The sequence below is a fragment of the Typopeltis vanoorti genome, chromosome 20 (assembly GCF_054136105.1).
Source record: "Typopeltis vanoorti isolate ZY-2024b chromosome 20, IOZ_Tvanoo_1.0, whole genome shotgun sequence".
Classification (NCBI taxonomy): Eukaryota; Metazoa; Arthropoda; class Arachnida; order Uropygi; family Thelyphonidae; genus Typopeltis; species Typopeltis vanoorti.
This window is the reverse complement of record NC_143568.1, coordinates 85,939,770-85,966,940: the sequence shown is the minus strand read 5'-3', so window position 1 is coordinate 85,966,940 and position 27,171 is coordinate 85,939,770. Positions and strand designations below refer to the sequence as shown.

The following is a 27,171-nucleotide window of genomic DNA, read 5'->3' as shown; positions in this document are numbered from 1 at the left end:
TCCTTCTCCTTTGCCCAAGGAAGCAGTCACTTTATTGTAATAAGTAAGTAGATTACTAAAACATGACTTCCCTTTAGCAAATCCATGCTGTCCATCAAAGATTATACCATTGTTGTCAACCCAACTCTGGATCCTAGTTCTCACAAGCTTCAACAACTTAACCACAACCCCTGACACAGAGATAGACCTATAGTTTGATGTTGAGTTCGATCACCTCCTTTATGAAGTGGCACAATCTTGCCCTCCTTCCACTCTTTAGGAACTTGACCAAGTGCAAGACTTGTATTAAAAAAATATGTCAAGGCAGGTGTCAACTCTCTGGCGCATTCCTTCAGAATACGCGGTGATATATTATCAAGTCCCACAGCCTTATTTATATCTAGTTTACTCAACTCCCCAAACACCTCTTGCTCACTTACAGTCACTCTCTCCTCCCGATCATCAACTGCTCTCAATCTCTCCATGAAGTCACATTCACAAGATTTAAAGATCTTTATGAACTGCTCATTAAGTATCTCCACCACACATTCTGCATCAGCTGTCTTTATACCATTTCCTCCAATCAATGTCATCCTTCCATAATCATTCTTTCTTTTGCTGGCTATATATCGAAAGAACTCCCTAGGATTATTTTTGGCTTCATTAGCTAACTGCTGTTCATACCTCTCTTTAGCTACTCTCACCAACCAAGTCACCCTCCTTGCCTGGTCTTTGTAGACCTCATGAAATTGGTTACTTCCACTTCTCTTATGCTGCCTCCACAATGCCCTTTTTCTCTGTATCACATGCTTAATCTCTTTATTCATCCATCTCACACCTACCTTATTTAACCTCACCCATGGTATACATTTAGACATTGCATCTACTAAATAGTTTTTGAAAATCCCCCAAGCTGCATTGATCTCTTTTCGAGCTAACTCCTCATTCCATGCTACACCTGCAAGCTGTCTCCTGAGCTCTTCATAATCACCCCCCCCTTTGTAGTTCCACATATACCCTTTTTTCACAGGGGTCCTTGCACTGCTGGCAACCACCCAGGTAATCACCTCATGGTCACTTTCACCAATTGGTGGATGATTTGACACCTCATTTATAATTACATCCTCCGATGAGATGACCAAATCCAAGACCCTTAATCCTCGTGTGCCCTCTGTTACATACTGTCTGAGGTAGTTATCCCTCAAAAACTCAAGAAACTAATTTTTTTTACTTCCAGTTGCTATCTCTTCATTCCAGTCTATATTGCCATAATTAAAATCACCCATAACGATCACCCTTTTCTTATTTGCTTGGCTTATTTGACTATACATTTCACTATCACCACCATCTATAACATTACCAGGTCTATAACAACATCCCACCAAGTATTTGATTCTATTCACCTCTATCTCACACCATACTGCCTCAAAACCACTGGCCCTATTTCCCTCTTGCATCTCTACCTTGTATAGACATAACTCTTTCTCTATCATCAATAGCACCCCGCCTCCCTTTTTACCCCTTCTATCCTCACGAAACACATCGTACCTTTCCATCTCTATTCCTGTCAGGATGTCGTCCTCATCTAACCATGTCTCACTTATTCCGACAATCTTTGGGTGCACAGACGCAATTAGTGCAACCATTTCATCCGCCCTGTTTCTTATACTTCTAGCACTGGACAGATACAAAAGTAATGTTTTGAGCAATAAAACATGGCAAGTTTTCTGGAAGCCAAGGATTACAAAAGGGATTTTGTTCATGAAGGCTATGAGTAAGAGTCAGAGAAAACAAATCTGGTTTTGACTAAACTGAAGATTATCAAATATACGGGAGAGGGGGACAAAAAAGGTATTTTTTGTAAGAAAAAAAATCACTCTTTTGGACAAAACCAATCAGTTTAACATTCTTCTATTGTGAAACCATTACTCACTGCAATAATTTAACCTTTAATCATTTGTCACATATTTACTGCAGTATAATTCTGTCTTAATTGAGAGAACCAATACATGGCATCTTGTAGTAGACCTGTGTTTGGAAAGTTCTGAAAACTAAGCTTAGTTTAGAAAAAATAGTATTAGTTAAAAATTGTATTACAACTAGAATGTATTATGGTGTTGATTAAATTTAAGTTAAAATTTTTATTTAAGTATACTGAATATAGTCTTTCTGCATAGTAAGTTACATAGTATGGCACTGATGCAAAGTAGAACAATGCCATCCAAGGCAACAGTATTTAAAGAATTCAACCACAGGACAAGATCATAAGTTACCTTCATAACTCTGCTACAAGCATGTTCTTTCTTATGATTAAATCAGTTGCTTTAACATCATTTTTGTTCTAGGTGTTTATCAGAATGTTCCAGACACCCACCCTTGTATGTGTGAAAATGTATGCAATAGTGTAACAGAAGACAGGATTGACAGAGATTAAAGCAACATGATTAAGAAAGAGCAGAAGTAATGATCAAAAGAATATTAGTATGGCAGATGTAAAGAATGTAATTAGAGAGATAGCAGGGTTACAGGGATACACAGAATGAAGTGCGAGCTAGAGCAAATGCAGAAACATCTAGTGAGCAATTCTATCATAAGAAGTGTGATCAGCAAGCAAGTGACAAAAATCTTGCTTCCCGAATACGATTAATAATGTTGGCAGGGCTATTAGAATGCAAAACTATAAAGTGAAAGAGTTGATTGATTTGAACGGAGAAAAGTATTGTATGAAGAAGGACATGAAAGAGTTATTGAAAGTAGCAAAAGAAAAGAGTTAAGATCGAGTCTGTTGCTGTGGTACGACAGAGTTGAGCTGAAGAAGGGCATAATGGCAAATAAGTCAATGCAAAGGTTATGCAGAAAGAATGATGTGGAATTTGTGGAGTGAGTGTGAATGACAAAAGTACTTATACAAGGATGGTTTGCATCTGAAAGGATTTGGTGTACAGAATCTGGAAAAAGTTCAATGAAATGAAAATGGATGTGCAAAATCAGGAAAATTACAGCTTTTAGGTATGTGTGTGTGGGGGGGGGGGGCACAAGTTAATGGAAACAAACCAGAATGGGATAGTTAGCATATAAAGTATAAGGACAGCTGTGGGCCTAAGGGGACATTGCACTTTATGTACACTAATGCCAGGAGCATTTGGAACAAGGGGAGGAGTTTCTGGCATTGGTTAGTTCATCCTTGCCAAAGGTTACTGGCATTAGTGAGACATGGCTGACAGAAGATAGTTGTGGAATAGAATGAAGAATATAGTGTGTTCAGGGAGAATAGAGAAAAGAATGAGGAAAGAAGTATTACTGATGATAGTCAATGAACTGCAACCAAAGACAGTACAAGTTCAAATGCAGGCCAGTGAAAATAGCACGTTTGAAGCCACATGGTGTGAGATAGTGGCTAACAGAATAAGGGGATGTAAAGATATAGACCAGGGGATATAAAGGATGATGGGAATAGTATGCATTGGCAAATAAGCTCAATGAGGAGGGTGGGTAATTATTATGGGGACTTCAACTATGAGAATACATGTCCTTTCCTCCTAAGAAATTTCAGTCCTGAAGTTACTTCAGGTGCAAACATTTTTTGCTTACACTTGGATAAAGGATTAAATCAGTAATATAATTTCTTGGCATCTTTAATTTATAGTATAACCAAGTGGAAAAACTTCCAACATCTATCTCTAAAGGTGCAACACCTTTTGGCTTGAATATGGAAATATGACTTCTGCATTACTTCGATCTTCGTATCACTTCTGTGTCTGGCTCCCACTGATGAGACCTCAATAAAGTTTGAAAATGGTCTGGGTAGTGGTCCTTTCCATAATGCATAGCATTACACATGTATGTAAGGATATATGCTTTGCATTATGGGATACTGAGGCAAGTGATGTGAAGTCATTATCTTCTATATACGAACTGCCCAGTCCTGAAGTTACTTCAGGTGCAAACTTTGTTTGCTTACGCTTGGATAAAGGATTGAACCAAGAATATTTCTTGGCATCTTTAATTTACAATATAACCAAGTGGAAAAACTTCCAACATCTAAAGCACAAGTAGTTACTACTGAAGAGAACCTTTGTCCTGATGAGCAGAATCATTGCTGAAGTAATAATATATCTGAGGAAAAGCCAGCATTAGAAATATCCTGATAAAGAAATTATTAGAAAGTCAGCCAGAAAATTGGAAAAAGTGCAAAAATGTGTAATGAAACTTAGGAAGAAAAAGGATCGGAACAAGAAGAGGCAGGAAAATACCAAACTTGGTCATAACAATAACAAGGTAAGTCAATTAAAATCTAAGAAAAAAGAGATGATATGGTATAATATGGTGATTGAATCATAAAATTTGCACTTGCCAAAGGAGTCACTATATCCAGCTTCCCAGAGGCAAAAGTTAAAGGCAAAAGATATGACAAGCATAACTGAAAAATAGAATAGTAAAAGAGATGGTATTTTTTGTAAGAACTAATAATTTAAGTAGTGACAAAAATAGCATGAGAGAGGATATGAAAGATCTGTTGGAAGAAGTGAGAAAGAAATGTGAGAGAGAATAAAAATTATAGGTTTGTTAGCAAGATACACAGTACTGAGTTAAGGAGGCAATAATACTGTTTAGAAGAAATGGATGGAAGTTTTTAGATGTGTGAAGTGCATTTGATGGCAGAAAAATCTTGTATAAGAGGGACAGCCTGTACCTAAATTCATTTGGCACCAAGAGCCTGGAAAAATTACTTATCGGGATGAGACCTAATGCAGAGTCAAAGACTAGATAAAGGGAGGAAATGAGGAAAATGTGTGTGAAAGTTCAGCTATGGTATGTTAATGTGATAAACATATGGCTTTGAACATGGTTATGCAATTGGCAAAGGGGTGGAAATATACACTTTGGGTTCAGACCTTTTGAGTATGTCTGGAGAGGGAAAAGAGAAAGTTCTACAACAAGACCAAATAGGTTGCACATCTAATTATAAGAATAGACCAGGTGGTAAAATCTGTTATGTCTAGATAACAATGCCACAAGAATCAGAAACAAAGGGGTTGAGTTTGTTGCTTTATATGTTGTGGCCTAAGATTGTTGAATTAATAAAACTAGCTATCAGAATTGGATATGGTAAATGGGATTGAGTGTAAGGGTATACTATTTTTAGGAATGACAGAAGAGATAGAAGGGGAGAGGGAATATACTACTAATGATAGACAACTCAAGTCCTGTTAGGGTAATCTGGTGTGAAGTGAAGGCTAACAGAATGAAATATATGGTGACATGTTGCCACAGACTCAGCAGCTCCATTGCAGGAGACGATGAAATACAATTCTAATTTTGCCTCATGGGAACTAAACGAGTGATCAAACAGCATGTGAAAGGAAGACCTCTAGGTCAAAAGGTCTCCTAAGAATATGACTATTTCGCTGGCAGTTGGTGACAGTGATCATTCCATGCTTCTTTGGGAAAGATCTGATTAGGTTGATGTTCCATTTAGAATGAGTTACATACTGAACTATAAAGCTGAAAATTTATGCTGAACTTAGGAGAATGCTATCTTTGGTCCTAAGGTATCAGTTACTGAATGGAAAAGATGTCACCAATGCATGGGAATCTGAAAAAGTGCTTAAATAAGCCAGTATCCCTAAATAAATAGGGTGGGAGTGAAATAGATGTGCAACCTAATAGAGCAAAAGATCCATAAGAAGATATAGAAAGAATATTGTGGTGAGAGAAGTTCACCATCATCATCAAATTCCTGCCATGTACCCTCAAGGGGTGTACAGGATATGACAGTACTACATGAAAAAATTACATCATTACTAACTTCCTATATACAATTTTCCTCCAAATCAGTCTGTTACTTGTCAAGACTCCAACATTATCAGATCTTATATTTCTATCATCTAAGGCACTTTGTACCGTATCAATCCACCTATATCTTGGTCTTCCTCTGGGTCGTTTTCCTGCCAACCTGGCAGAGAACACTTGTTTTGCTAATCTTTCCTCTCCCATTCTATTTAAGTGACCATACCACCTGAGATTAGCTCTGCTAACGCATTCCTGGATGCTGACAATGTCAAGTTCTTCCCTAATATCCTCATTTTTAATATGATATTGCCATTGATGCCATCTGTTCACGCCTCTAATCTTTCTCAGGACTCTCATATCTGTGGTCTCTAGTCTTTGGTCAAGTGTTTTACTTCTGACACAGCTCTCAGATCCATAAGTTAAAACTGGTTTGAACACTGTCTCGTATACAGCTAATTTAGTGTTCCGACTAATTTCTTTCTTATTCCATATGAATTTATTCAATTGACTTCCCACCATACCAACTTTGCTGATTCTGTTGCCTATTTCAATATTTAATTTACCATCTTCACTAAAAATCGTGCCTAAGTAGCTGAAATGTTTTACTTGTTCCACAGGTTCTCCATTCACAACACAGTTGACATTTTCAATGATTCTGCCTATTTTCATTGTCTTTGTCTTTTTATTGCTGACCTTCATACCATATCTATTACAACAGCTATTCAATTTAGTCAGAGAATCTTGCAGACTTGTAGCAGATTTATTTAGAAGTATAACATCATCCGCATAAAAAGAGCTGACATTAACATCTCCAATTTTGATATCAGGTTTAATACCACATTCCTTCATAATGTGATCCATATAGATAATGAATAACAGAAGGGATAATGTATATCCTTGTCTCACACCAGATTTAACATTAAACCATCTTCCTGTATGTTCTTCAATTCTAACTGCTGACTTACAACTCAAATAAAGACTAAGTATTGCTTGATATAATGCCCCATTGACACCATATAACTGCAGCGTATTGAATAGCTTCTCTCTTGGCACCTTGTCATATGCCTTTTCCAAATCGACAAAACTTAAATACAGATCTTTGTTGTATTCCCATGCTTTCTCGACTATTTGTCGTAAAGTGAAGATCTGATCCTGACCGCCTCTATTTGGCCTGAATCCAGCTTGTTCTTCACCAAGCTTTTCTTCCACAATTCTTCTCAACCGTTTCTCAAGTATACTTGCATAGATCTTGCCAGGAACACTCAGTAGTGAAATACCTCTGTAATTCTTACATTCAGTTTTATTTCCCTTTTTATATATGGGTACTATGAGAGCTCTACTGCAATCATCGGGAATTCGTCCCTCTGTCCAGGCATTCTTAACTATGCAGTGCAGCCACTGTAAGACTTTTATACCACCATACTTCATTTCTGGTCGAATATCATCTACTCCTGCAGCCTTTCCACATTTCAAGCTTTTGATGGCTTTTTCTACTTCAAGTATGGATATGTATTCCTGACTGCATGCCTGGTCAGTGTTTTTTTTTTTTTTTTTTATCACTGTGCTGTCATCACTGCTTGTTTCATTTAGCAGTTTTTCAAAGTAATCACTCCATACTTCAAGGATAGCTTTTTCTCCTGTTTTCATGTCACCTTTATCATCTCTAACTCCTTTTACAGCACTCTTTCCTCCATTCCTAAGCTTCTTCAACAACCTCCAGAATATTTTGCCACCTTCTTGACATTTATTTTCTATATTCTTGCCAAAGTCCTCCCATGACTTTTGTTTAGCTAGTTTTACACACTGTTTAGCTTTCTTACATTTGTCTCTGTATTCTGTAAGAGTAAAAGCTGACTTATTTGCCAGGAACTTTTGATATGCTTTCTTCTTTTCCTTCACTGCCTCTTTAACTTCCTGTGTCCACCAGGGAGTTCTGATTTTTTTATCCTTGCACACAACCTCACCACATGCCTCTCTGGCAGAATCAATGTTTTCTTCAGAGTTTGCCACTGAATCTCCAAGGTTTGATTCCTGTTCTCAAACTCTTTCATTTTCTTTTCAATAATCTTTCTGTATTTTAGTCTACAGTTCACATCTGAGAGCTGCTCAACTTTTATTCGCTTTAAAACTTTCTTACATGTTATTCTTTTCAATATGAAATTCAAGGTGAGAGAATTTATGAAATATATAAAGTGCAGGCCAGAAAAGTAATGAGCACTGGGTGGAAACCTAATTGGAGTATGAAAAGAAATTAGCTATGCAGGCTAAAGGCAATCTAAAAGAATTTTATCATTATGCCACAACCAAAAGAAAAAATGAATGTGGAAGAATAACTTGACTGGATGCAGATGATTCTCTGGTGTCAGAAGCTAATGAGATTGTTCAATTAATGAGTGCTCACTTTGCTAAGGTATCTCAACCAGGTGCATGTAACATGGTGCACACTGCTACTATAACAGTTAGAGGTGCATGAGAATGAAGTTGAAGAGTTGCTGCATAACTTAGATAAGAATTTGACAATAGTGACAGATGGAATGTCAGCACATTTGCTAAAGAAATGTTCAACTGAATTGGCTAGGCCTTTCACATGTTTGTATAATGTGAATCTCAGTTCAGGAAAGGAAGGAATGTATGATAGTACCATTGTACAAGGGTAGTGCAAAAACTGATACATCTTACTGGCCTATCCGTATCTCTGGTGTGGTGGTGAAGATTTTGGAGAAGTTAGTAAGAATTGCATACATAAATGGGTAGAAAACAAGCTATATTCTACAGGGAACAGCATATGTTTACTAAAGGAAGGTTATGTTTCAGCAATTTGCTCATTTTTTATAACAATGTTATTGGCAAGTTGGATAAAGGGAATGGATATACTATGGTAATGTTGGATTTTGCTAAGGCATTTCATAGGATATTACATAAAAGGCTTTTGCATAAATTGGAGAATATGGGATTGAAATATAAATGCTTGACGTGGATAAGTGGATGGTTCACAGACATATCAAAAAGTGGTATATGGTGGTGTGAATCTGAAAGATTGAATGTGACTAGTGGTGTACCTCAGGGTTTAGTCCTTGGGCCATTTTTAATAAGTATTTTTAATAAGTGAACTCTTGGTTGGTGCGCAAGTACAGTAAACCCTTGCTGAGTGCAGATTTGCAGAACGCGATTTTGCACATAAGCGTTATCTTAATTGTTTCCATTTAATTTGTCCAACCCTAGAATTTCATTCATATGCAGTATGCTGCAGAGCGTCAGCCAGCAACCCTGCTTGGCACTGCCCACTAGCTGAGTGACCCAGGCAGAGTTTCCATCATTTCACTCACGTTAGCAGAGCTGTAATCACGTATTTATCAGTGTTTATTCTCTTCTCCTTTTGCATTTGTATTTCTTTTAATTTCAAAAATTCAATATGACATCTAAGAGGAAGAATGAAGATGATAAAACAGCATAAAGACACAAAGTTTTGACATTATATAGTGTTAGCTTCAGGTGATACTTCGGCAAAGGTTGCTCAAGTTTCAAGAATTCTGCAATTGGAAAAAATATTAATAGCTTGGATTGACAATCAAGTAAATGAAAAGGTCAGTTGTGGATGGTGCTGCTATTGGAAACAAAGCTTTAGATTTGTTTTCTTTCGTTTTAAATAAAGATGGCCAATCGTCAGAGAAAATTGATTTTCAAGCAAGCAAAGGTTGGCTTGAAAACTAAGCGTTGTTTTAATTTGCACAATGTAAAGCTTCAGGGAGAAGCTGGCTCGGCAGATAAAGAAGCAGCAGAGAAATTCAAACCCCAATTTTTGAAATTCATTGACATTCCGCAATTTTGAGCAATTGCCCGTTGTGTAGAAGTGGAATAGAAAAGCTTGGGTAACAAAAGCCCTCTTTAATAACTGGTTTGAAAATTCATTCGTTAAAGAAGTCAAACATTACTTAGAACAGCAAAACCTGTGCTTTGAAGTTCTCCTAATTCTCGATAATGCTCCAGGACACGATGCTGAAGTCCTCACAACATTGCATCTAAATGTAGAGGTTTTATTCCTTCCACCTAACACCACTTCCTTAATCCAACCAATGGATCAAGGGATCATAAAAACATTCAAAGCCTATTATGTTAGACATGTTTACACTTCTGCAAATAAAGCACGACACGTTAATAGCATTTTGGAAGTGATTCAACATAAGCCACTGCATAGAAATGATTAAACTTGCATGGGAACAAGTGAATTCATCAACATTGAATGCATGCTGGCATCAGCTCTAGCCAGAAGTTGTCAACAATTTTAAAGGATTTCCATTGATTGAAAATGAAGCCAAAGAAATCGTACAAATTGCAAAAGCAATTGGCGAAGGATTTTCAGATATGGAAGAAGGAGAAGTCAAAGAATTAATCAAGAATGACGATCAAGAAATGATGAATGAAGAACTGGATTAGCTTGTAACACCAGCTGAACAGCGAAGATAAAGCACCTTTAACTTACAAGAAGTTAAACGAATTGTTAAAAAAGGCACAAGAACTGTCTGATTTTGCAATGGAGATTGAACCAAATGAAGAAAGAAGAGGACACTTTATGAAATGCATTGAAAAACTCTGCTCCTTACTGCAAAACTTTTAAAGAGTTGCATCATCATTGTCCCAAGCAAAAAATCACTAGCTTTTTAAAAAAAAATTGTATTATGTACCTAGTTATTAAGCAGTAAAAAAAATCTTTTCATTTAACATTTGTTTCATTTTCCCCTTTTAATTACAACAATATTTAGGTTAGTTAAAATTATACATACATACTTTCTTAATTTGAACCATACCTAACATTTTTTTCCATAGAAAGTTAACTCTGCAGAACACTATTTTGCCATGCACGCAATTTTTTTTTTAAACGAAGTTTTGGGAGAGCATATAAATGAAGAGTTATTCCTTCCCTTTTTACCAATATTCCATTATCTGACACTATTAGTTTTAACTTATGGTAAACTATTTTTTTAACCATCTGGAAGATATCATGTTCCCATTCATTCATCCTCAACCCTGTTTTTGTTCTCTGCCTCAGTCTGAAAATGAACTTCCCACTTTCCTACAATAGATCAATAGCCTTCATTAACACATTCGATACACCATGGAAAAAGAAAATGCTGGTAGTTTAGTATTCTTGGACATCCTTTGTCAGTGTTGAAAATTTTATTGAAGTTTTCAATCAAGTTAATAAACTTGATTGAAAACTTACCTTTACTGGAAGATACATTCCAAGTCTGCTCATCACACTTTTCAAAAACAAAACTGGTGTTATGTCTAATTAATAGAGCACATAATGTATGCTCCTCTCCTTCAAGCTTACAACAAGAACTTCTCACTATCAAAACTTTAATGGAATTACAACCCTCATCAAATCCAGCAGATAAATGACTCCTATGTTCCAATACCTAAGTATTCTTTAACAGGCCACAGGATTCCAATTCCTTATATTTCTGAACCTACTGGTAGAATTTTGAAGAAGTATCACCTTATTCCCACATTTTCCTATTAAGAAAATTTCTCATCTATTACCATCGACAAAAGATAAACTGTCAGCTCTATTGTTAGCTGGTGTTTACCAGATTCTTTCTGAATGTAATTTGAAATAGCTGTATGGAGATTCGCTATTAAGAGGTGTGTTAGTCGAGAGTTTGACGAAATCACACCAGCCGGGTGCGAACATAAAGGACGTCAGCGAATCTATTCGACTGCAAAAACAGAGGGTGAAAGAGATGATAATCGTGGCAGGAACAAATGATTTGAAAGAAGACAAAATGGAAATGATAGCGGATGTGAGGGAATTACTTGAGGTAGCTAAAGAGAAGAGTGAGAGAGTTAGGATGGTAAGTGTTTTACCGCGGTATGACAGTGAAGTTTTTAGGAGGGCCATAATTGCTAATGACTTTATGCGTGGGTTATGCACGGAGAGTGGTGTGGAATTTGTGGATGTGTGGAGTGAGTTTGATGGGCGAAAGGATTTATATAAGATGGATGGGTTACATTTGAATGTATTTGGTGTACGGAGGCTTGAAAAAGTGTTGATGAATGAAGTGGATGTACAGACTCAGGGAAACTAGATTTATTAAAGGGAGGCAGTTGAGTGTATGAATGAGTATAATATGCCTGAGCGAGTACGAAGGACAACAAATCAGAATGGAATAGTTAGTATAAGGCATCAAAGTAGGGATGGGATAGAATAAAAACAAAGATAGAAAACAAAGTAGTAATGAGATAGAATGGGCTTCTGCAATTCATGTACACTAATGCCAAGAGTATTAGGAACAAGAAGGAAGAGTTTTTGGCCTTGGTTGGCACTTCCAGGCCACAGGTTGTTGGTATTAGTGAAACATGGCTGACAGAAGATGATAAAGCTAGTGGGATTGAATGCGACAGGTATAGCATGTTCAGGAGTGACAGGGAGAATAAAAAGGGGGGAGGAGTGTTACTGATGATAGCTGATGAGTTGCAGCCAAGGAGTATAGAAGTTGAACTGCAGGATAGAGAAAAGAGCTTATCTGAGGCTGTTTGGTGTGAGATAGAGTCTAGCAGAACAAAATATACAATTGGGTGCTGCTATAGACCAGGTGATGGAATAGATGGTGGGGATAGTATGCATAGGCAAATAGAAGAAATGAGTGGAAGGAGGGTAATTATTATGGGTGATTTCAATTATGGTAACATTGACTGGAAAGAGGAGAGGGCACATGGGAGGAAGGAATTGGATTTTATGCAGTTATTAAGGGACAACTATCTGCAACAGCATGTAGTAGAAAATACCAGGGGACAGAGTGCTTGACCTAGTAATTGCATCTGAGAATGTGGCTGTAACGAACATGACCATGTTGCCACCAATTGGTGAGAGTGATCATAAGGTCATGACTTGGGAGATGGCTAAAGGAGTGGAATTTACAATTAAGACAGGGTACATGTGGAATTACCGGGCTGGTAGGTATGACAAGCTTAGGGGTGTGCTTGCCTCAGTGCCATGGCATGTAAAACTGCAAGGGCTGGATGTTGGTAGTGCATGGGAGGTGGTTAAGAAGTGTTTGCAGGAGGCAATGGTTGACTGTATACCAAGAGTCCGAATAATAAATCAAGTAGGGGTTAAATGGATGAATAACACTATTAAGCTTGAGCTGCAAAAAAAGAAACAATTATAGAGGGAATTTAAGGAGAAAGGTGACCAGCAGGAGCAGGAACAGTATAAAGCTCAGGCCAGGATATTAACAAGGGTGGTAAGAAAAGCAAAAGCGGATTATGAAAGAAAATTGGCCATGCAGGCTAAAGAGAATCCCAAACAGTTTTTTCAATATGTTGCAAGTAAAAGGAAAAATGTTCAGGGCAGAATGATTTTAAAAAATGCTGAGGGTAGGGAGGTAACCAAATCAGTCGATATAGTGGAATTACTGAGCAAGCACTTTGCAAGAGTATATTATCCAAGTGGTGACATTGCAGGAATGGAAGAACTAACAGCTTATACTGGAATTGTGATGAATGAAGTAGAGGTAACTACTCTATTACAGAAACTCAATGTCAATACATCTGTGGGATTGGATGGTATACCAGCTCGTGTCGTACGTGAAGCGGCTAAAGAATTGTCAGTGCCCTTGACCATTTTGTTTAATTCGAGCCTCGGGTCTGGTTCAGTCCCAAGGGGATGGAAAGAGGGGAAAATAGTTCCGCTGCATAACGGTGGTTCCAAGGTTGCTGTTGAAAATTACCGGCCAATCAGCATAACAGGAATCATTATCAAGGTCTTGGAGAAAATAGTCAAGAGGAAAATACAAGATTGGATAGATGAAAATGGGATACTGTATCGGGGACAGCATGGTTTTGTGAAGGGTAGGTCATGCTTCAGTAACTTGCTCACATATTATAACACAGTGACGGCTGAACTGGATAAGGGTAATGGGTTTACAGTGATTCTACTGGACCTTGCTAAGGCCTTTGACAGGATACCACATGGAATTCTAATCAGTAAATTGTAGCATATGGGGATGGATATAGGGTTGGTGAGATGGATAGGAGGGTGGTTGATGGAGAGAGATATCAGATAGTGGTTTATTCAGGAGTAGAGTCCACAAGATGGCCTGTAACTAGTGGTGTGCCACAAGGATCTGTTCTTGGACCACTGCTGTTTAATTTGTTCATTAATGATATAGGAAAGGATCTGAGAGGAACAGTTCATTTGTTTGTAGATGATGCAAAGTTGGGTATGGCAACAGTGAATGCAGATGATGTCAAAATTTTGCAAGATGATTTGGATAGATCAGAGGTCTGGGCTAAGGAGAATGGATGTCAATTTAATGTGGCAAAATGTAAGGTTATATATTTTCGGGTGAAAAGATTAGCAGCAGTTTATTACATTGGTGGAACTGTACTCCAGGAAATTAATGAGGCACGAGATTTAGGAGTGTTGGTGGATAAGGAGTTGAAGTTTAGGGGGCACATTGCAAAAGTGACCAAATCAGCTCATCAAATTACTTGGTTGCTGAAGAATACGTTGACAAGCAGGTTATTGTTCCTCTGTATCGAGCCTTGATAAGACCCCATCTCGACTACCGTGCCCAAATTTGGTCACCTAGGTTTCTTCTTGATGGGGAGGAGGTTGAGAGGATCCAGAGGCAAGTGACCAAGATGATAGCAGGTCTGTGGAATGAACCTTATGAGAACAGGTTGAGGATTTGTGGGTTGCAAAAATTGGTTGATTGGCAGAGGAGGGGAGATATGATTGAGACATTCAAATTACTGAAGGGTTTCTATAAAATTAATTCAGAAGATATTTTTGAGAACAGGGCTGGTTGTGGGAGGACTAGGGGACATCCATGGAAACTGGGCAAAAGTGTGGTTAGTAAAGATGTTAGAGCTGGGTTCTTTACTTTTAGAGTGGTGAATGAGTGGAATGGGCTGCCAGAGTCTGTGGTGAATGCTGTGACAGTGAATGAGTTTAAGGCGAGGTATGATAGATACTGTATGAATGTCGAATAGTTGTGATGAATACGATTTGGGGCCTTCCTCGATGAGTCTAAGGACTCCCTGGAGTTGCCTGTAATAATAATAATAATAATATACTTTGGGTAGACAGGCCATTCTGTGAAAAAAAAAAAAAAAAGAATTAATGAACATCAATATTGCATTGAATATGTGAAACCTCAAAAGCCTGGTCTAGCACAGCATAGTATCGACACTAAAGATAGTATCTGGTGGAATGAAGGTCATCTCCAAAGAAGCAATTTTAAATATGAATGCCTTTTCAAAGAAAGTTGAAGCCCTTTTACATTGGCTTAACTTGAAGCGAAACGATTGTCTCTCTCTTTTCCAAAAGTTTGGAAGATTCTCATTTTATGTAAACATCAAAAATAGTTAATATATTAATAAATATTTAAATTTCTAATTTATGGCAACTGTTTTTAATTAGTAAACCGATTTTTGTATGTATGTTGTATTCTTTGTTTGTTTCTATACAGTGATGATGTACTGTTATTTTTAGTAAGAAATAACTGTACTTTCATTAAAATTACTGTGCAATTGTTGGTTATAGTTATGCCACAGGTATAAAGATTAGGTTGATTGAGCAACCTCTCATGAATGGGATCAATATATAAAAAAAGTCTACTTGCTGATTTCACATTTCTGATTCTGATTTGGCTTTCTCATGACTATTCCTTCTGGACAATTTCTACTACTGTTCTGCTGCTACTTATCTCATTGAATAATTTTTCACTTTAATTACTCCAGAACATCCTTATTTCAGTTTTTAAAATCACCTTTATCATCCCACATTATTTTATAAACACACTTTCTTCCATTTCTAAGCTTTTTAGAAAACTTTTCCAACTTCACAATACTGATTTTAGAATTCTTCCCAAATTATATCCATGTGTTTGGTTTAGTCTCTTTCACACAGAATATAGTTTTCTTACATTTTTTTTTTTTTTTTTTGTATTTCTTTAGGATGCATGCTAACTTACTCAGCAAGCAGTCCTGATTTTTTTCTATCTTGCAATGGAGTCTAAGATTTGGTTCTTGTTTTCAAACTCCTTTTTTTTCTCCAATAACATTTGCATATTTCATCTACAATTAACACCAGAAAGCTGCTCAAATATTTCTTGATTTTAAAAAAACCTTTTGTATGCATTTTCTTTTCAATTTGATGCCTCATCTCGAGGAGGTAGTCCTGATCAGAAACTAAATGATCACTTTCTATTTCAAATTCTTATATGCTAGATTATATGTACAACAATAAATGAATTTCATCATGTAGTATGCAATGATCATTGTGCTTACTGGAAGCCTGAATTGGCTTGAAAGCTCCATATTTGACCTCTATAGAAATATTTCCTGATCTCAACCAACATACAAATGTACTATACAACCTTTTGTACATAAATTAATGCATTCTCTTTATTAAAAAGAGAATGCACATTAATTCTCTTTTTATTCGGCTTTAACTTTTTCAGAATATTTCGGTGTTATCAATCCATTTCCTACTTTGTTTAGGTGTTCTGCAATCATTTATAGGGCTATTTATTTAGAAATTTTATGAAACTTTAAAAGTTATCGATGTATTACTTAAGAGCAAAATAAACTATGCCAAACATTTTAAACACAATTATTTCAGCACACCAACCTGTATTCCTCTTTTCTGTAAATGGTCAAATAAAGCTTTCCTCAATAATAATCTATCAAAAAAAAAAAAAAAAAATTAATACAACAATTTACAAGATTTTCTCATATACCATACAATGCTGAAATGAGGATAAGAAATTACAGACATAAATGATCTCAAAAAATCAAATCTTATTTCACAATTTCAACTCAACCTTGGATTTCCAGTAAAGTCTCCAGCCTATTTACAATACACTATAATGATTTGCTTGAAATGCTACTGCACTGGTGTTAACTGAATTCATAAATTAACTACTTCAATAAAAAAAAAGCAAGGGAAATCCTTGTATATTCATGTCACTATACAAGGGTTTCCACATCTAATGGATACAGGCAGCTCTGGACATTGAGAGGTGTAAATGAGATTGCATCTTTTGAAAAGAGCTGCACAAGCTGGAGAAGAAAAGGAAATCAGATTGATGGTAAAGATCTGAAATTTAGGGTGATACTGCAAGAACTGTGAATATGACAATGGATTATGGGCAAGATGAAGAGAATACTGCATGCAGAAGAAAAAGGCTATTGCTCCATCATGCAAGGCCTCAATGAGGTCCAGATCAATGCACAGATATAGTCATCTAGTTTTCAAGATGAAGATATTTTGAAAAGGGTTCACACAAAGATTGAATAAAGTGGTGGGTGTTATCAGATCTTTGGAATGTCAGGTGTAAAGCCCATTTTGAAAAGTGCCATCTGCAGAGCCAGGTCAATCAAGAGAAGGGTTTGTGAATGAGATGCATGGTGGTGAGAGATTAATGTAAACTACACTTCTCATGAGTGGAAGACAGAGGTAGAACAAAGTCCATCCCTAGAAGCTGTATAAGTAATGTGAATGTGCAAAGGTGGGAAGCAGTTTGTTTCCCCATGGAAAATGGCTGGTGCATTCCACTCAAACAGTGGAACCAATCATTCTCTCAGGAAGTGGGTGATAGATGCAGAAAAAGTGAATAAGTGAAGATATGGTTTGATGAGCATTGTGCATGATGGTGAGGCCCTTAATGATAATGAATACCGTATTGTTTATTTGTATTTAGCAACAAAATTACCCAAATTTAAACCAGCTAATATAACAATTTTTTTGTAGAAATCACAAATACTAAACTCCATTAAAATAGAGCTGAACAGTACATACAGACAGACAAAAACTCTGGGTTATGTTTTTAATCAATGTAATCAAGATTTACGAGTTGTCTGCAAATATTTCAAATATGTTATAGCAAATTAGAGGAAGGAGAAACGGCTAATGGCTAGTTTGTAGGGTAACGCAGATATATTGCATCTATGAGAAAGCAATTTGAGGGAAGGGGAAGATTACCAATTGAGTATATTCCCTGATACAATCAAGAGCTCTTAAGGAAGTTTTGGGTGCACTACTCCAAATGTAAAATATTCTAGGGTTAGGCAGATTTGCAATCCATCATGTTTGGACTTGAGCAGAAAGAGTCATTATGAATAAAATTTTTTGAAACTGCTGAAGCTATGGATGTAATTTGTTGTACCAAGAGAAATTAGATGTGAAAGTTAAACCGAAGAAGAGAAAATTGATTTTGACAGAGCAGAATATTATCAAAAGTAAGAGAGCGAAATAAGACAGGATAGGAAATAAGATAGGACAGACAGGAATGGATAGCACTGTCATTCATCAGTGCAAGTATGGAAAGGATACGAAGTGCATACACAGCCCTATGGTACTCCAACATCGATGGAAAAATGCAATGACAGGAAGCTGTATAATCCAATCAGAAATGGCAGAAGGGAAACTAAGATAAATTGATAAAAAGGCCTGTAATACTTGCTATCAAATCTCTTGGAAACAGAGTGACTGCATAAGTTTCTCCAATCTTTTCCATGGCCTGCTGTAGAAAGAGTGGCAGAATCCATATTGATAATCACTGACTGATGGGTTTATAAACTGTGAAGTGCTGGGCTGTTAATGATCTTCTGTTACTTTCGAGAGTAGAGAAACAAGAGCAAAGGGATGATATATCTCCCTTTTAAGGAAGAAGCTGGATAAAGGCTTGCTTCCATGCTATTATTATGTTGGAGGTTTAATGGATTTTTTACAACACTCAAAAAGAATTAAAATAGAATTTAATACTTCCTATATTTCGTCCTAGTCACTAGGACATCTACGGGGATTACGAAAACAATTAATGTAACATGCACACAAAAACTTACAATACTAAGCCCAACCACGTGGGTGACACTAGAGTCCTATCTAGGTGGATCGCCCTCTAAGGGCAGTAGTAGGTGGGACCTCTGGTGATGAGTGTTTCCCAAATCTTCGGAAGCTTAATGCAACCGTATTTGTTAAGATTTGGTTGGTTTCTGAGAGCTGCTGCTGCTGCTTCTAAGAAAAGTCTCTCTTTCTTGAATTTGCTGTGGTGGAGCATGGTGGTTTTCTTCCATGATACTCTGTGGGTGGTGTCCAAAACATGGTCAGCCAAGCCTGAATGGCCATAGTTGTGTTTAACGATGTACGACTTGTGTTCCTCCAGGCGGATGGATGCTGATCTGCCTGTCTGTCCAAAGTACGCAAGCTTACAGGAACAGGGTACTTTGTAAACTCCAGGCAGAGAGAGAGGAGGGAGCTGATCTTTCGTAGAATGGATAAGGGTAGCAAGTTTGCAGTAGGGCTTATATGCTGTGTGTAGGTTATACTTTTTTAGTATCTTGGCTATTTTTTCCGAAGTGCCTCGGATGTAGGGTATGGTGATGGCATTTTTAAAATCTTGTTGACGAGAGGGACGGGGAATGGGGGAGGAACTGATTATTTTTTTGATACTGTGTATGTGGTTAAGCTCAGTAGTGAGGGCGGTTCCACTGGAACAAAGATTGTGGGCTCTCTTGGTAAGAGTTTTAATGATGCCATATTGTTGCAAGGTGTGGTGGTGGGAGAGTTTGTGAATGTATCTGCCTGTGTGTGTGTGTGTGTGTGTGTGTGTGTGTGTGTGTGTGTGTGTGTGTGTGTGTTTTCTGTATACAGTGAAGGCAAGTGTATCATTAGGCAGGCGTGTGACTAAGGTGTCTAGGAAGGGTAAACAATTGTTCTTTTCCTTTTCCATAGTAAACTGGATTCTTGGATGTAGGCTATTGAGATGACTGAGGAAGGAGTCTAACGTATCTGGGCCATGAGGCCAAATAGAGAACACATCATCTACATATCTTAGCCGGATAGAAGGTTTGAGTGGGGCTGAGTCTATGGCTCGTTTTTCGAAATCTTCCATATAGAAATTGGCAAGGGGGGTGAGAGGGGGGGGGGGAAACCCATGGCGGTTCCCTCTATCTGCTTGTAGATTTTGTTCTTCCAAGAGAAATATCCAGAGTTGATGGCAAAGGAAAAGAGATCTAAGATGTCAGGGGGAATTCCCTCACAGCACTTAAGCCTCTACACAAGAATTCCATGCTATTAGAAAGACACTAAAATGAGTGACAGCTTATATAGCAAGATATAAGATGGGTATTCTCACTCAAGTTTTTAGCACAAATGGAGAGATGCCATCTGGATGAGGAGATTTATTATTATCATGACCAATGAAGATTTTTATGATGTTCTGCCTACCATGGTATGGTAGGTGATCCATCTTTGTTATTTATAGAACTGAAAGAAAAGACAGATGCCAAGAGGTAGAAACTAAAGGGACAGAAGTTATGTTGGGCCTTTTTGAACAGGAGGCTAGGTTTTTTTGCATCTAGCCTTTACAAAATGTGCTTTGGATTTGATGATTCTTGCACTTGTTTCAGGACAAAGTATAGGCCGAGTGAAAAGCTGGCATTTTTGATTTGAGCCATTATAGTGAATTTTTATTTTATTATTATGAGAACAACTGCTAGAAGTCACAAGGACTCATTGAGAGAAGGTAATCTATTACAACTCCCTGTCTTGGTTACTTAATCTACCAAATCTGCCATCCACTGCCCATCACCACCTCTACATAGAAGAACATATGCAACTTTGGTGATTGCATATGTTCTCACAGCCAATTTGTCTGTAGGTGGAATGAAAAATTCAAATTGCTAGGAGAAAAAAGCCCATATAAAGATTCCCCTACTCACAACAAAAATAGAACTCTGGCCTCTTCCAATCTAAGAGCACAATGTACCATTGTTCTTCCAACTGTGCTATCAAGGTGCAGTTCCATCATCCTAATATTTAATGCTGGTGCACTGGCTATTAGTTGAAAGGGCAATGAAATGTGAAATTTCTGCATTTTAAGTTTAATTGCTTGTCTTTAAAATCAAGATATGTTAGGAAACTCAATGCAAAATATCAACAGATTTAAGTGTTACACTGCTCTGGTACGTTTGTTAGAAGAACCAGGACTTGAATGTACATTGGGAGTTTTCAGCAAAAAGGAATGAAGGCCCTCATTCCTTTTTCAGAGCACTATTTAAGGTAAACGAAGATTTATTTTTTAAATAGTATATATCATAGAATCAAGGAATTCTCTCATCATTTTCAATCAACCAAGCATTTGCAAACAAGTTTATGAAAAAATAGACACTTACTCTAGAGACAAAATCATCACTTTTTCAACCCACTTCAGTTTTTCAATAAATAGTGGTGAGGATATTCACAAAACATCCATGTCACAGCAGCAGCAATCAGATCTAAAGCATGTATATTTCCATTAAACATAATGGAAAGCTGAGGGACTATTCACTCAGCTAACCAAACCAACAAAGATCGTTTTATGATTCTAAAATTTAACGCCGGTGCACTGGCTATTAGTTGACAGAGGAATGAAATGTGAATTTCCTGCATTTTACACTTAATTGTTTGTCTTTAAAAATCAAGATATGCTATGAAAACACACTTCAAAATATCCACAGATTTTTTAATTAAGTAAGAAATTAATTTTAGTTACATCCATTGTGCTTTCGAAGTGTACTCCTCAATACATCCATATAAAGTGATGTAAGACTGAACTGAGATTGAATCAAGGAGATTCCTTTTTTTTTTTAAAAAGACAGGATGAAAAGAGAAAGCACTTTGTCCAGACTTTAATCTGTATAATAACAGATTAAACAAAATCTGACAATGTACCAAAGAAGCACTAGAAATAACCATTAAATGTTGGAAGATTATATGATTACACATACCAGAGTAAAAATTATTTATTATACAAATATTTTGTCTTATGTATTGTAAGACATCAGTGTAAGTGAAAAAAAAACAAAACAATGATGAATAATAAATTTAGTTTAATCCTTTATCCAAGTATGAGCAAACAAAGTTTGCACCTGAAAGTATCTTCAGGACTGGGGTAAGGTGGTACAACACCGGGCAACTCGTTGCAAAAGTGGAGCAAGCTAACATTGCTCCTATCTCAGTATCTCCCATAATGCAAAACACATCTCCTTAATATTATGCATTAAGGGAAGGGCCACTACCCAAACTAGTTTCGACCTTTATTGAGGTCTCTTCAGTGGGAGCCAGATCCAAGTGGAGATACCAGGCAGAAGCATTAGCAAGGTCATCTCTACCTATAGGAGTTTCCAAACGGTGTGCCACCTTTTTAATAAATTACTCTGGATTTAGAGAAAGATGTTGAAAGTTTATTTTTCAGATGGTTAGACTATAATAAATTTTGTTTAATCCTTTATTCAAGTGTGAGCAAACAAAGTTTGCGCCTGAAAGTATCTTCAGGACTGGGGTAAGGTGGTCGGGCAACTTGCTGCAAAGGTGGAGCAAGCTAACATCACTCCTATCTCAGTATCTCCCATAATGCAAAACACATCTCCTTGCGGATATGTATAATTTTATGCATTAAGGGAAAGGCCACTACCCAGACTAGTTTCGACCTTTAGTGAGGTCTCTTCAGTGGAAGCCAGACCCAAGTGGAGATACCAGGCAGAAGCATTAGCAAGGTCGTCTCTACCTATAAACTTTATTTGCTCACACTTGGATAAAGGATTAAACTAAATTTATTATAGTCTAACCAAGTGAAAAATAAACTTTCAACATCTTTCTCTAAATCCAGAGTAATTTATTAAAAAGGTGGCACACTGTTTGGCAACTCCTATAGATAGAGATGACCTTGCTAATGCTTCTGCCTGTTATCTCCACTTGGGTCTGGCTCCCACTGAAGAGACCTCAATAAAGGTCGAAACTAGTCTGGGTAGTGGCACTTCCCTTAATGCATAACATTAGACATATCCGCAAGGAGATGTGTTTTGCATTGTGGGAGATCCTGAGATAGGAGTGATGTTAGCTTGCTCCACCTTTGCAACAAGTTGCCTGGTGTTGTACCACCTTACCCAAGTCCTGAAGATACTTTCAGGCACAAACTTTGTTTGCTCACACTTGGATAAAGGATTAAACTAAATTTATTGTAGTCTAACCAAGTGAAAAATAAACTTTCAACAATGATGAATTTTAACAAGAAAAAAAATAGCACATGTGCTATAATAGAATTCCTCTATGCATGCAATCATTTGTTTATTCAAATCAAAACACTATTGGGTTAGAGGTGGTGGTGGGGGAGGACTAATACAGTTGAGGATAACAATTTTCTATATTTTAGAGATAAAAAGCTAGTCATTACAATTAAGGTTCAGTCAAAGTAGTGCTTCAGCACTTTCCTTGAATAAACGTTCATACTTAGATCATGTAAAAGTTTGGTGTCATCCAACAATATCCTGAGGCTACTGTTCTTGATTCCATGTTGTACCATGCCAGATAAGCGAGATATGGTCTTAATGTTAAGAAATATGTTTTATCTTCCTGTTTGTCTGTAATAAAACAAGCTGTACAATCAGGGAACTTGGTAAAAACCAGGTAGCATCACTGGTGCTAGGTAACACCATGGTAAACCACCTTAATGTAAGGTATAGGAGTCCTGTGGACTTCACCTTCTTTTGAAGGCCATACAGGGGACTTAATTATTTGGATTATTCTCGTGTTTTTATTCAAATGAATATACAACTGCATGTATCAAGAGATTCTAATGTAACCTATGCACTTTAATGTTTCTTTAGAGTGCATGGGTTACATTGCTCAAATCTATCACATTTCTTTGCTTACTCTGATTTCTTAGAATAAAGAAGAAAATATTTGTACAATAAATAATTTTTACTACAATATATATGTGTGATCTTGTAATCATGGAAAATCCACAGGACTCAATATACAAGAAAGATGAAAGGAGTAAAAGGGACAAAACTTGTTCATTATCTTAACATTCATACCAGAAAAATGGGGATGCATTTCTTAACTTTTTGAAAACTAAGTCTTGTACTTAGCATGCCAAAGAAGAACTTTTGAATGATGCTAAATATATCTTTCAAAGGGTGAATTTACATGAAGTGAAAACCTAGAAATGATTAAAAAAAAATTCACTAGTATATAAAAAAAATGTATCAACATGCACACATTTTAAAAATAAAAATAGGGCTAAAAGCACTGATCTGTTTTTAAAGTTTGATTTCAGAAAATCTCAGAAATAATAAAATTACTTACTTATCCATAAGCCATAATACTACTGTCACAATTCTTCTCCTTCTTGCAGCTTCAAAAGCTGGATTTCTGTAGGAGAAAAAAAATTTGTAATCTTTTGTAGGTAAAAAAGCACTACCTTAGAATAATTCTTTGGATCATAATAGCTACGTTGATAATCAAATTTTTTTTTGAGTTCTGAGGTCATTTCATGGTACTTTTTTCTAACATGAAGAGCACTCTACAGACTAGTTATCATTTTGGTGACCCTTCTGAATCCTCTCTACCACTTCCATTACCTAAAGTTTAAGAAGTGTGTTAGACAATGTATAAATAATGACTTCACATATGTAAGAGAAAACTAATAGTAATAGAGTAGGTATATATCTTCCAAAACTTCAAAACTTTACTGGATAAACCAACCCTTATCTCAACAATAGTTTTGCGACTTCAAAGAAAAATTTCTTCAAGATTTCTTCAAGACCTTCAAGATTCTGAAATTATGGTTTCCTTTGATGTAGTTTTACTGTTTACAAATATACCACTTCAAGAAACTACAGCTTTTAGAAGTAGATTTCCCTATTATCAATTTACTTAAGTTTACTATGAATGGTGGTTATTTTACTTAGTGTAATAAATTATTTCAGCAGATCAAAGGTGCTGTGACAGAGAGTCCTATATCAATTGCTTTGGCTTATTATTTTATGGAACATTTAGAGGATCAGATTTCTAACACCATTTCTCCTTGACCCCAGCATTTGGCTATATTTTGTAGATGATATCTTTGCAATCTGATCTCGCTATGAAACTGAACTACTTCAATTGCTGGATAAAATTAACTCTTTATATACTCACATAAAGTTCACTATTGAACGCAAATCTAACAACAGTCTTCCCTTTTTGGATACTTTAATACATTACAACTCTACTGGTAATACTGTATATTTCTGTTTACAGTATCCTTTACAGGCAGATATATCCACACATCTTCACATCATCCTTCACAAAAAAATAGGTATTATCAAAAGCCTTGTACACCAAGCAAGCAAAATCTGTTCTTTTGAATCTCTTCTACTAGAAGAATTAAATAAAATAAAACTAGTTCTATTACTTAATGGATATTGCAAAACCTTGATGCACAAATTATCTGGAATCTGGAAGAAGGATGATAATTATCATCCTTCTTCCAGATTGCAATCTGATGTTAAAAGGATCCACATACCTTAAAAGAACATCTGAACAAATAACAAGGACCCTTCACAGATATAATTTGTATACTACCTTCAAACCAGCCCGAAAGTTGTCATCTTTCTTATTACCTATCAAAGGTACATTATCACCTCAATCAAAGCCTGGTGTTTATCAAATAACCTGTTATCATCATTGCTACTTGGAAAGACTGGCCATTCTGCTACTATTAGAATTGAAGAACATGAAGATTATATAAAATTTTTGGAATCTGAAGATTCAGGCCTCGCTTTTCATGCCTCTAGTAGGTTAGAATTTGATCATCTATTATTGAGTTGTGTGAAACCCTACAAGATTGTCCTAATCAGACTGACTGTATGCCATCTCTAAGTTTTGGGAAGCGATCGTTAATTGTTTATACTTTAAAAAAAAAAAATTATACATTTATTCCCATGTCTGAACACTACGTTTCTTCTTACTGCACAGTTATAACTGAAGTGATTATATGCATGCCATATTGACTTGTTCTTGTATTCAGAATTTAAATGTTTTTACCAGTTCTACCTTCTCTCTGAAAGAAGCTCATGAAATATTGAGCAAAATACATAAGATTAATCAATTATATTTAGTTTTCTCTTACATATACATGTGAAGCAGTTCTTTACAAATTATATTATTACAACCACTTCCATGTCTCGCAAGCATAGTTCAGAAAACCAAAGAACAAGTCAGGTTCAAGTGAAATAGACAATGAACTGAATTTTCAGATTTTGTATCTTCATATCAGAAGCACCTCTGACACCCTTTTGTGTCATACTGTAAAAAGGGGCAGCCATTTTGTCAAATTTGAAATGGAAGATGTGATTTTCTTTCTTGACTACTTGTATAAGAAACTATAACAGATTTTAGGAATGTTAGTCAAGTGGGTAATATTTATTATCCTACTAGTTTCACCGATTTTTGCTATCGGCATCTTCAGGGATACAATTGGTAAGCGACATGAAGGTAACAGACCAAGTTTTAACTGACAGTTCTAATTCATACAAAATTAGTACAGTGCGAGACAATGCGTGTGTCTCGGGAACATGATTTATTTGTTACGAGACATAACGTAATTGGCATGAAAGTTCATTTCTTTGATGTTTAGTGATCTAATTAAAGTTTTCCGAATTTCCCGTAGGATTAGATCTCAATTCTTATTTAGGTTTCCTGTTGAACGGGCGACCATAGCAGCCTCCTTGAAGGTTCCGGAATGGTAGTTCTCTTCTATATAGGGCATATGACTCTTATCTCACTCAATAAGATGGTTGGTAGAGGCAAAGTGGGAAGAAAGGCCTGAGATATCCTGTCTATTGTTTCTAACATAGCTATATGCTCTTTCTGTCTCGTTTCGAAGCTTCTAGAGGTCTGACCAATGTAATTAACACAGGAACAAGGTATATTATATACTCCAGAGTACTTGTAGAATGAATGAGGGTCTTTCGATGATCTTAAAAATTTCCGAATAGTATTGACCGGCTTGAATGCTACTCTGTGGTTTTAGAAGGATAGCCAATTTTTTTGGAAATGCTGCTGACAAATGAAATAGTTATAGTACTGATGTATTCGGTGTCATCACTTTGTCTTTGTGGTATATCCAAAAAGAGAATCTTGTTGCAGAGTCTTTTAGGATAACCATTTAAGGATAGCTCTCTGGATATTGTAGTTAATTCTTCTTGTAAGTCATCTTGGTCTGCAGTGTACTGTATAGCTCTTTTCTTAAGCATATGGATAATGCTAAGTTTCTGGGATATATGATGTGATGAGTTGAAATGGAGGTAACGGCCAGTGTTCGTAAGTTTTCTATACACAGACAGGTTGATACTGTTATTGGTTTGTTTCTTTATTAGGATGTCTAGGAATGGAAGTTTTTCATCTTTTTCAATTTCTAATGTGAATTTGATGGTATGGTAGAAACTATTGATTTGGTTGAGATAATCAGTTCTTTCCTATGATTCCAAATGATAAAGATGTCATCTACATATCTGTACCAAGTTTTAGGTTTTGGGGTAATTTGAGATAAGATTTTATCTTCTAGGTCTTCCATGAATAAGTCA

At 36.5% G+C, this 27,171-nt stretch overlaps 1 protein-coding gene across 4 annotated transcripts in view; it reads right to left on the bottom strand.

The window, feature by feature from the left end:
* Positions 1-27,171, bottom strand: part of LOC150095626 (lysophospholipase D GDPD1-like) — a 144,451-nt gene that overhangs the window by 6,310 nt on the left and 110,970 nt on the right. For all 4 annotated transcript variants that reach the window (XM_090409983.1, XM_090409982.1, XM_090409984.1 and 1 more), the window contains 2 exons: positions 23,912-23,977; positions 16,412-16,463 (listed from right to left, as the gene is read on the bottom strand). In XM_090409983.1, coding sequence (XP_090266109.1) covers positions 16,412-16,463; positions 23,912-23,977 — 118 coding nt within the window. The remainder of the gene's footprint in view (positions 1-16,411; positions 16,464-23,911; positions 23,978-27,171) is intronic.